Here is a 12,038-nt window from a genome sequence, read left to right as displayed (position 1 = left end):
AATGTGACATATGAAACGTCTTCCTTAATTACTCACACTTTATCTGGATGGACTTTACTCGGAAAAAAAAACCGCAATGTGTCCGAACACTCTTTTTCAGTTGATTTTAAGTAAATGTTTTTTTCTTCATGCGAGAGTGTACATAGAACACAGCCTTGGGGAAGGCCTTTTATGTTGTTATTATTATTACGACTGTTTACTCAGAAAAGCCTCATTGAGTCTGTTAACTTTTCAGGAGGATCCTGCCAAGTTTTTTTTTAAATCTGTATATTTTAATTAGAGCAAATAATTTGCAAGTTGGGCAAATTTTTACCATGATACTGGCACACAGTGGCCTACTCTTGCGATGACAATGGATTCTTTAACTTCGACTCAAACGACACGTATCGCTATGGTCATTACACCCCCGGTATTAATCACGGCCGTCACTGGATTCGAACCGAGAACCTCTGGAACAAGTGGCGAATCGCAATACCACAAACACCGGGCGAGCGACCCTACCACAAGGCTACCCGGCCTTACATCTTCCACGGAAACAGTGGGCGACACTTATATGCAGATCCACACAAGCCACGGAAGATGCGGACACCTGATGGACAAACGAACACTAAACTACAGAGCGTATAACTTCGCACTGCCCTAAATTTAAACTTTAAGGGTGGCAGGTGAGTAAATGGTGAGTGGAGTGAGTGGGTAAGTGAGTGGGTGGGTGGGTGAGTGAGTGGATGGGTGCATCCGCAATTCACCAACTCTCAGACAGTGATTGAATGGCTAAAATCACGAAGAACTGAATCTCAAATTTGTGTTCAGCATTTGGCCATGCGATCTCATTCATCATCGCTGGAGGCCGGGTTCGGCTATTCTTTGAGAGGGGGTGTGCGCCTTATTGAGCAGCTGTTACCATGGCAAGAGATGGGCGTCCTAAACGGGGCTTCAAGCGTGCAGTCATGTGACGCCTTTAATTAGCATGCAGCTACTGTATGTCAAATAATAATTATTAATACTCTTATTATTGAATTCACTCGTGTTATTAACTGCGTCACATGCAACATTAATCCATGTTAGCATACATTGCTTTCATATGCTTCACATCATTATTCGAGTTAATGCTGTTCATGCCTTTGTCAGTCTATGCATTAGTCAATTAATTATCAGATGTCGTTCCTTTGAATGTCTCATTAATCTCATCAGTATGCTATTTGGTAAAACCGTTTGAATCGTACAAATAAAATGTAAAGCAGTTTGTTCTAATAAAAAAATATGACTTACATCACCTACCAATCATTAATTACATTTATAGTATTATTCCACGAATATGGGTTTTCTCCAGCCACCTTTGTTTGTCAATATAACACGAGTCAAAAAAGGCATTGGCTAGTCACCAGGGCCTCAGTGCAGATGTTATGAGGCTAGTTAATAATAACAATTTACGAAATGTTGTCAATCCACTGCTAGATGAAAGCCTACTCACACCGTCTTGGTCACTGGCATTTTTGTTTTACCATACTTCACACCACCTGGACCGACTCAGTTATCAATCTTCACTGATGTTAGCCCTGGCTGGGTATCGAACTTGGCCCACGAGGTTCATAGCACAGCGTGCTAACCTCTGAGACATAGCTATTGCATTCACATTTACACCATTATTAAAACCATTGCCACGAGGTACCTAGCTGTAGGAGCAGCCAAATAAAGTTTAAAAAATGTTCAGAGTAATATTATTTATTTCTAAACCTGATACCTTATACAGCTGCCAAAATCAAAGTTGTATTGTATGTCTGTGTACACACACACACACGACAACTATCACCTGTTTAGGCTTATAGTATATTGGGGAACGTGATGTTCGTGAGCACCTACTTAGGCCTGCAAGGACACATTCAAATGAGTAATGTGGTGGGCACTATTTCCCGACCGCCTTTGTCTCCCTAATGTTTGCCTACCACGTCAGAAATGAGTCTAAGGCTAGGTTTACGTAGAGAGGCCCAAAATAGATTAACATTCCACTTGCCAGCAATGTTACCTGTGAACGGGAATTAATGTCAGGTCCCAGGATCACAGCGCAGTGCACCACAAATAAATAGATCCCACTGTAGGTGGAAGGTCTCTGAAATCACGATCTGTCCTAAACACTGCACGGGGGAAGCACCACCGGGTATTCTGAAGGAGCTCCACCTTTATGAGACCTCCTTTGCCAGAAACAAGATATAGGAATAGGTTTTACCCTTTTAACTGAGTAATGAGGGCTCGAGCCCTCAATACTCTGATAGTGCGCTGTTTTTGAGTTGTACGCCTTTTGGCGTCTTCTGGTCCAACACCAATGGAGACTAGGCTCTAAGAAAAGCTGTCTTGGGTGTGGACCAATCAAATTCAAGGACAGTGCATATTATTATCAGAGTTGTCTCTTGTTTGCATTTTGACTGCTTGTGTTGTGGTTATTGCAAACATGATGCCTTGAATAAAGGTGTCAGTTTTTGTGCCAGTTAAAAGGGTAAAACCTATTCCTATATCTTGTTTCTGGCAAAGGAGGTCTCATAATGTAAATGCTCACCCCGAGCCCTCAATACTCTGATAGTGCGCTGTTTTTGAGTTGTACGCCTTTTGGCGTCTTCTGGTCCAACACCAATGGAGACTAGGCTCTAAGAAAAGCTGTCTCGGGTGTAGACCAATCAAATTCAAGGACAGTGCATATTATTATCAGAGTTGTCTTTTTTGTTTGCATTTTGACTGCTTGTGTTGTGGTTATTGCAAACATGATGCCTTGAATAAAGGTGTCAGTTTTTGTGCCAGTTAAAAGGGTAAAACCTATTCCTATATCTTGAGCTCCACCTTGTTTGGATACCTGGTTCAGGTTTCTGGTCAGTACCTGATCCAGCATTTTTACACGCTTTCATTTAACTCACTGTCTGTTGTTGTATTCTCAAATCTTGTAACTCAATTTTAACCCACTTCCCAATGTGGTATCAACTGAAAACTTGGTATATATGTCATACTGATGACAATTACTATATTCTAGCATAATTTTTTTACATTATTTTGTATACGTTATGTTTGGGCTTGGCTCTAATTATCCACGGTCAACTGACGTTGGCTGTAATTGGCCACGGGGCCACTTACTGGAGTCGTGTAATTCTTCCATTACTAGTACATTTCATGAAAACGTGTTTAAAAAGAACGTTTTTTTTAATATAAAAAAAGTTTTTTTTTAATATTACTTATTTTTTGTTGCTCTGACTTGTAGTCGGCATGTCCTCTGGTGGCTGCCTCTACCTGTTATGAGGGCACCCCAAGTAAAACAGTTAAACACTTTGGTAAACTAACAGGTGTATTATAACCTTGACTCGTCTGTTTCTTTCAACAAATACAGCATGCTAAGTGTGCACACGTACATACGTGCATGTGAGGGATCAATTGTTGTGATTGTTCGCCCGCTTTTTGGCTAATTTCCACTTTGGCCGGAAGTAACACGGTTTCTTATCTCAGCTGATAAAGAGGAAGAAACTTGATAGGAATCCACACCATAGGGGGCTTAACAAGCAGACGTGGAGCGCGGTGTTTTGAGTCTCGGAGCAGTGCGTTGCTATTCTTGGTGTTCACGCATGCATTTATGGGGATGAAGACAGTTGAAGGAGAGATCAAAGACAAATATCCCCCCCCCCCCCATATAGCCTGTTAGCGAGCACCTATGAAGGTCGGCACGGCACACGAGGGGGTGGGTGGCCAACACCCCGCCCGGCAGCCTTTGTCTCCCAAGTGGTGATGTTTGCACACCACACCAGGTACTCATATGAGGCTGAGTCGGATCTAGTGGAGGCCGATGACCGGTTCAGATAAATCGCCACCGGTCTTGGCCATGAGCGGGAATCGAACTCGGTCCGCTGGCGGATTCGTAGCGCAGCGCGCTGACCGCTGACCGCTACCGCTCCCCACAAACACATCCGAGACGACATCCACCTTCGAGATGAAACAAAGGCGTGAGCTCGTGTAAAGGAGCTAGATGGAATAATGGTGCCTCGCGAGATTGTGAAAGATGGCGATGGCTTCGTAGGACATTTGTTCACGCGGGTGGGCCTGTTGTATGTCTGGACATTTGTGTCCATGTCATTAGGAAGTTTAACTTATCATGCCAACATTCATACTTCACAAACACATCAATATGGGGCCGTCCATAAATGACGTCACGCGATATTGGATGATTTCCCCCCCCCCCCGTCGTCACACGGCATCACAAAAACTGAGACCCCCCCCTCAAATATGACGTCACAAAGCTCTGCCCCTCCCCCCCCCAAAAAAAACACACACGCTTTAAATCGCTTTAAACTATTGTCACTGTAGTGCGTATTTAATGTGGCGCTGTACTCTGATGTTGTAGGAGAAAACATTTATTAAAAAGTCTATTTAATTACGTAGAACGTGTTGTCTATGTATTTAAAGTTGCGCATTTTCATGTGACGTCACATTTCTCAAACCTCCCCCCCTCGTCACAAATGTCTGTCCACCCCCCCCCCCCCCCCCCTAGGTGCGTGACGTCATTTATGGACGACCCCGATGAAAAGACACCCGGTTGTATATGCGTAATCATTCATTTGTATGAATGAATGCATTGTACTGCAGTGAACATAATATTAAAACATAACTTATGTTCTTGGTTCTTTCGGTAAAGTCACGTAGAATGGAAATAAAATAATACAAATAAAACATAATAAAATAAAATTCTCACGTTTCGGCCACAACACAAGTAGCCTTCAGGTGAAGGAACAGAACTGTCGGGATGACAGCGCTTCAATGACACACCAGCCATCATTTCAATAAAGCGCTGTCGTCCCGACAGTTCTGTTCCTTCACCTGAAGAAGGCTACTTGTGTTGTGGCCGAAACGTCGTGAGAATTTTATTTTGTTATGTTTTATTTTTATTATTTTATTTCCATTCTACGTGACTTTACCGAAAGAACCAAGAAGATGAATCCCTGCAGTCACTAAAGCTTTAAATCGAAACGTAACTTAAGCTTTCTTGTATGCGTGTTTTTATGAGGCGAACATAGCGTATATTACTTACATTGTCTGTTTTATTCTATGTATATATGTACTGTACAATATTACAACAGCAAGATAGATACTGTTTATATATAACAAAGTAAATATTCATCGATACACAGCTCTTTCAAGGGAGACTTTAGAAAGATATCGGGGGGGAAAACATTCAAAAGAGACAAAATCAAAACATGCAAAAAACTAAATCCGATATCTTACATCTGCATAAGCATGTAGCAAAACAGTGGTTCCTTTCTTCCACTTTAACATTGCCACACCACCCCTCATGAACCGTGTTGGCCTTAATAGGAACTTGCAAACATCGTGCGTTTATTGAATGTACAGGACAGGCTTGTCTCTGGTGAGAACTGCTTATTACACCACACACTGGTTCTGGGAGAATGGGGCCAGAATATTATTTTCGGCTTTACTACAATTTTAATGAATAATCCACCACGTGGTGGGAGAGGCAACACTTAACAAACCCCATGCAAATTCCTGCCCTTGCCATGCCTACTCCACAATAACAGACTAAGCTGGGGTGAAATGTGATCTTTCGGTTGCTTTTGAAAAACCTTAAAGCCATATTTATTCGGACTAAACATACAGTACAGCAAAGCGCACATAAAATACAATAGAATGTGAAATATTCTCTAACAAAGTTGAATATTGGCGACAATCTGCCACATAGCAAAATAGCTGGTGGAACCTGCCCACGAATTGCAGCTCAGATTGTCTTGTGATCTTCTGATGGATAGTTTCATAACTGAACAATGGCCTCAGTGTCCTTACACCGTCACTTTGGGGTAAATGATGGCTGGTGTGCAGTGTATATACATATATAGCACAGTCTACAGCAGAGGCTGCATATAAGTACAACCCTTGGGAGCAAGCACACATGTGCTTATAATCAAAAGACTGTGCTTGTGTCAGAAGTTGCCCTTTGCCTTGCCACTACCAGTCTAATGTAAGGATATATCAGATCTGTGCCGATTGTCTGTATCCAGCTTGGATTGTACAGGCATATGCACACTTATATGCGTAGTGTACATATGCATACATATGCATTACAATCTCACACATCCGCAGAGCAATTGCTCTTCACTGTCACGTGACCTCAGAGGGCAGCCCGTGAAGTACACAGCAGTTGAGTTGCACATTAGGGCTGCCCGGGATATGGTGAAAGTGTCCTACGATCTATCATACATCTAAATGTTAGTCAAATCGTCTGTTTGTCTCGCGATTATTGCTAATTTTATTTGTATAAAACGTTTTGTATATATTATCTATTAAAATTGTGCTTTGTAAAGTAATGCTCAGAGGAATTTACCGCATATGCGTTATAAGCACTGAAGATTGTAGCGTTGGTAATGATTAGAAGACGTGTATGGTAGGCTTATGTTAAGTGAACTACAGTTGAATACATTTGAAGTAATCAATTCGTTCTGGAGGCACAGCAAAGCACATATATACAATACAAATGGAAATACAATAAAAAAGTTACAGGAAACTGATATCCCGATAATTGCCACATCGATCAATTTGGCACCGTACCACTAAAATTGCAACTCTACTGCAGCCCGTGCACAGCGGGTGACCATGCTCCATGCAGTGAACGATGGCCTGCATCGGGAAAGCGAGTACATGAACTCATCTGTGCAGACCTGTGTTATTGCCTCATTTACATGACCTCACTTGCATAATATACATACAGTATAAGCTTTACAATTACATCTCATTCATTGGAACCAATATTGGTCCAGAAGTTCTCCACATATACATCCATATTAGCCGAGTCAAACATTCGTGAGTTTATTTAAAATACATTTAAATAAAAAGAAAAAAACTGGATAATCCAAAGCAGTGTTTTACAAATCATATACATTGGGCGTTAAACGAAGGCACCTTGTGTACTGTGGAGAAGCAGGCGATGGGTTACGAGATTGAGGAGCATTACTGATTTTAGGAATTTCATTGTGCAATGCGGGGAGATGAACCAATTGCTTTGAATGCAATTACATACCGGTAAGTGAAGCATTATCAATTACTTAATTTCTGATGTCCTACCCAATGCCTCGCTCATGTTCCAAGACGCAAGTTTTTTCTTAATCTTTCATCACTAACATTTTTAATCTCCATCTTCCAACAAAGTTCCATTGTACAAACAGCAGCAAAGCACACACATCAAATACCGATAGATCAAAAACAGCACTCAAACTATTCAAGTTCAGTTCAGTTTTACATTACTAACACCTACACGCATTTCATACACACTATACCTATATATACAGTCATACTTGAGTGTAAATGCATGCCATTAAAATATACCAAAATGTTAGTCTGGAAATGAAACAGAAATGCGCTAATGTCCATATTTCTTGTTGAGTTGCACCATCAATATATCTTCAAGCGTCTCATTGTCGAGATTGCATCGATGAGGGGAGAGAATTACACTGAGGGCAGAGACCACCCTCTCATAACTGATCTGTGTTGCAGGGACTGAAAGAGAGAGCTGAGCTAGCTGAAAGAGCTCTGGCTTGGAATGCTTCCAACTCTCCCAGTACATGAGGACGTTTGCATCCTTTTTAAGGCGAGGCTCGTTCGCGAACACCTGCAGCACCGTTCCTATGTGCATGCCAAGTGCGGGCGCGGCAGCCAGATTTCCTGAATGGCGACGAGAGTCCTCTTTCTCGCGAAGGAACCTCTCGAGCTCGTCGCATTCTCGGTCGGTCCCATCGTCGTCCGATGACCGATCGGTCTGCAAATCACGCGCAAGCCTGCTGCACAGCTCCACCGCAGTCCACGTCTGACACAAGTGCTGCTTCGCCTTTTCTGCTTCTCTGTCCGTCAAGAGGACACTATACCTTGGGTCCATGTAGACGGCGGCCAGAATGGCGTCGCTGTCCAACAGTTGCTTCTCGCACTTCTTCATGGCAATCGCCAGAGCATCGGAATATATTGACTTGACATTGGCAGTTTCCAAATGGCATTTTATCCACGCTCCGTAAACATCCCCGATGGTCAATTGCTCTGTCTGGAAATGTTTTGTCGCCATCTTTGCAGGCTTTAAAGCCGCCAGCAGACACTCAATACGATCCCAAACATTATCATCAAGCATTAGATCAGGGTTAGACATGGCCATGTACTGGCAGAAGTCCTTCAGTTCGAGGATACATTCCAGCATGTCAAAAATTGACTGCCACCTGGTATAGCAGTTGAAAACAGGCATCTTTATATTCAATTTTTTGCAGACCCGCCTGGCATTAGATACAAGGTTAGCGATAGAGGGCTCCTTGAGAAAGTCGTCGATGGCAAGCTGCAACGTATGAGCTGCACAGTGCACTCCTCTCATTACCGAATGTGGGCCCGCTATCTCACTCAAGCACAGTTTCGACCGCTCGAGACTCTCCATGATGTCCTCCGTTTCTGCAATGGCTTCCTCCGTTTCTTCATCACAGTCATCACCATAATTTTTCTCCATTTGTCCCTGGGAAAGTGATTTAATAATGTTGGAACCGTTGTCTGTTGTGATTGTATAGACCTTCCCCACATCAATGTTGTACTCGTGCAGCACATCTACAATGATGGCTGCAAGATTTTCCCCACTGTGGCTTATTTTAACTTCCTTCATCGCGAGGGTATGCATTACGATTTCTCCATCACGGACATACTGTGCATTGATCCCCAAGACAGAGCGATCGAGATATGAAGCACTGTCCACTTTCAAAGAGATGAGTTTGTCCTTCAACTCCATATTAATATGACTACGCACTGCAGCGGCAACAACGCTCACGTTCTCCCGAATGTTTTCAGCATTGATAACCAGGGAGCCTCCTAATCCCTTGAGCACAGGGTCAATGAGTTTCCTGAACCCAGAGTCCTCCATAAGAGAAAAAGGGTGACCGTTCAGGGTTACGAGCTCCGTACAGGCATCAAGGATTTGGTCAGCGGTAATTTTTACGGGGATACACTTGGGCTTCTTGAATACCATAGAATCGATAGGTATCTGAAGTGTCCCTGGTGTGAGACATGGCTTCTTGCTTGAAGGCTCCCCATAGTCATATGGAGGCCCATCTTCCTTTTCGCATTTCACATTGGTGGTCGCCAAATGAAACTCTTCAGGGTGGAAGCGGCGAACATGTCGCTCAAGATTGGCCCCGTGGTTTCCCGACATAACCCTTTGGCAGCCGCCAATGGTACACATAGATGCACCTTTGGCGGGGTCGTATTTGAAAAATCTGCGAAAAGGGTTTGTCCGCTCACGGCCCATCATGGGAAGAGTAATTTCGGGACACCTGCAACAACAAAAGATCAAGTCATTTTCCAACGTCTACTCCTCGCCAATTAAAACGTCACACTCCATAGAAGGGTCACTTGAGCCATTTCTAGGGAATGATAGATAGTTGAGGTGGTAGTATCCTGTTGCCTTAATCAACTGCTTTTTAGATTAAATCAACACCAGATGCAATTTACTATTAAACCCAGGTCTGTAGTCAATTAAGTTAATGTTGTACAGTACAATATTTACGATGGTTTATAGGGGGTATTGTAGTTGTATGTCTATCATGAAATACAGAATATACTCAGAATAAATCAAGAGAAACAGAGGTCATGTACAACAAGTTAGCTCAACAGACAGCGATATCTATGTATGTTGAATTTCTTTCGATATTTGTCTTGAGGGAGACAAATGGAACAGCGTGGAGTATATGTACCTGGGTCAGCTATTCAAGGCGGACGAGAGTAGGTTGGAGAGCGTTTGCAAAGCTGAACTTGGTAATTCGAAGTAAACATACCGATGTGCCTGCAGAAGAAAATGTGTAATCAGTGCACAACACTTATTGCCGTGCATATCATTCAGAATCACAATTCGCAAAAAAATATATAACAAAATCTGAAAGGTGCCCAGACAAGCGTGGACAGATGCATGCTTGGTAATCACATTGAGATACAGATAATAACCAGATGGATGAAAGCACAAGGCAAGGCTAATTACATAATCCAAACTCTAAAGTGTGCTTGAGCCGGTCGCCTCGGGAGAGTGACGGACGATAGCCAACGGATTTAAAGCGGAGTGGAAGCCAATTAATGGCACGTGTCTTAAGAGGCCTTCCAGAGACGACACCGGATTCGGCTCATGGCACATGCGCTGGATGGTGGGCGGTTTGGGAGGCCTTTCATCCAGCAGGTGGACTTATACGCCGATGGCAATGTGTGCAAACCGGTCCAATACACCGTACTGTACGATGCATTCCTGGGAATTCATTATCTTTTCTATAGGATTAGAGAGGCGCTGAAGCATAATAAATGCTGAAGGACTGTATAAAGGCTTCACAGATCTCGCACAGTCTCTAAACACTGCGGTGCCGTAGCAAGTTGTACGACACGTTCAGAGTGCGACGTTCACCGTTTAAAGGTTTTAAGACGATATGGTTTTAACCAGGCGAGAACTCAGAGGGTCCCCCGCCCCCTCCCACAGGAAGTCCAAGTCCCCTTTTAATCGACGAGTGGCATGAAGTCTTGTCCCCCAGCAGGGGACGATGCTCGCCACGTGAAAATCAAAATGCGGCCGTTTGCGTTGTTAACTGGCGACGTTTGGAGACGGACGCCGGCCCACGGTGGGCCAAGCCAGCTCTTTGCCAAATGATCTTTATTATTATTGTCCACGGTGAAGCAGACGTCAGGGGGGGGGGGGTTCTATAAACGCCCCTGAAACAACACGTTATAGTATCAAACTTGGGTGGGGGGGGGGGTGAGGTAATATTTTACTCGTAAGGCCCCAAAGTCATCGTGACGGTCCACCATCTCTTTCCGTCTCTCGCCGATCTCCTTTATCGCTTCCGTGTCCCCATCTCTCCTGTGTCTCTGTATCTATCCCCTGTGGTGTGCGTGCGTGTCTCTCTCTCTTGTCTCTCTGTGTCTCTCTGACCCTCCGTGTCTATTTCGCGTCTTACCAAACTTGTCCACGGCGTTCCTTTCACTACCGGGATTCGGGGGGTGGGAGGAGGAAGAGGCGGGCGGGGGGGGGTCCGCGGCAAAAATCGCAAAACTCTCGCGCAGCCTTCGAGGGACCGCGGCAAAAAGAGGCACCGCGCACCCCGAGGTCACCGTTGGGGACGACGCGCATACAAAGCCCCCGAAATCGATGGCGCGCTTGCAAAACGACGACGCAGGGCCATACTGCGTCGTCGTCGTCGTCCCGGAGTTTTAACGAGGTGACAAAATAGTCAGGGAGGAGGGCAATAATCCTCCTTTGGCACATGTGCGCCTCCACTTACAACTAAAAGTGCGGTTCGTTAAACATCATCCCGTCAGCCGCAACGAAGTACAGGGTGGTCCAGATGGCTTGTGACCCCCCACCCCCCCCCCCCCCCATTTAATTCTCTAAAAACATTTTTTTTAAAGTAAGTACTTTTTTAAACAGAAATGAATGTGCAAAGAAAACACAAATATTAGGTGGTCTATTAATTTGGGGTCACACGACATCTGAACTGCCCCGTACAAACCGGCCCAGTTGTGGCTTGCGTTGAAGCGATGCTGCTGGAATGACTAGTTGTTGATGGGATGTGTAAATAAAATACATAAGACACATGCATGCGGAGGGGGACAGATACAGTACGTGAAGGAGGCGTGCGTATTGCCAACTGGTGCATCCACGATACCGCACAGGATACAATCACAGCTGACGACAACAGCTGCTGCCTGACACCCAGAGTGAGATTGATCACATTTCAGATTTGGAGTGGGAATTTGGTCAACAACAGGAAGGGCTTTCACACTGCCAGCGACCAGCGCGACGAAGTGTTATTTAAGATGGGATGCAGTGCGAGAGATAATTCCCTGAATCTCCCTGTATGATTTATAGAGCAGTTCGTTGAGGAATGTACCTCCATCGCAAAGCACAGGTAGGGGGCAGAGTGAGTCTACGAGAGAGGGACATCAGATTATTTTTTTGAACCACGACCGTGACATTTTCTAAACTGGTATTTTTTACTGGCAGTGCAGTA

General features: G+C 44.1%; 1 protein-coding gene across 2 annotated transcripts; it reads right to left on the bottom strand.

Annotated features, from left to right (window-relative positions):
• Positions 1 to 5,048: 5,048 nt before the first annotated feature.
• On the bottom strand, positions 5,049 to 11,075 carry LOC116952491 (zinc finger BED domain-containing protein 4-like). Of its 2 annotated transcripts, none has more exons than XM_032971884.2 (3): positions 10,986 to 11,075; positions 9,747 to 9,835; positions 5,049 to 9,326 (listed from the first exon to the last, which is right to left on the bottom strand). In XM_032971884.2, exon 3 carries the CDS (start codon positions 9,302 to 9,304, stop codon positions 7,394 to 7,396), a length of 1,911 nt encoding a protein of 636 aa, XP_032827775.1. In that variant the 5' UTR covers positions 9,305 to 9,326; positions 9,747 to 9,835; positions 10,986 to 11,075; the 3' UTR covers positions 5,049 to 7,393. The 2 variants fall into 2 exon arrangements, with proteins under 2 accessions (XP_032827775.1, XP_075929226.1); XM_076073111.1 differs by lacking the exon at positions 10,986 to 11,075 and adding an exon at positions 10,801 to 10,979.
• Positions 11,076 to 12,038: the final 963 nt, after the last annotated feature.

Source organism: Petromyzon marinus, chromosome 3 (assembly GCF_048934315.1).
Source record: "Petromyzon marinus isolate PM22_M1 ecotype Great Lakes invasive population chromosome 3, UKy_Petmar_22M1.pri1.0, whole genome shotgun sequence".
Classification (NCBI taxonomy): Eukaryota; Metazoa; Chordata; class Hyperoartia; order Petromyzontiformes; family Petromyzontidae; genus Petromyzon; species Petromyzon marinus.
This window is presented reverse-complemented; position numbering and strand designations above follow the sequence as displayed.

Excerpts from the sequence above, each read along its gene's own strand:
- LOC116952491 (XM_032971884.2), bottom strand. The coding sequence starts at position 9,304 with ATGATGGGCCGTGAGCGGACAAACCCTTTTCGCAGATTTTTCAAATAC.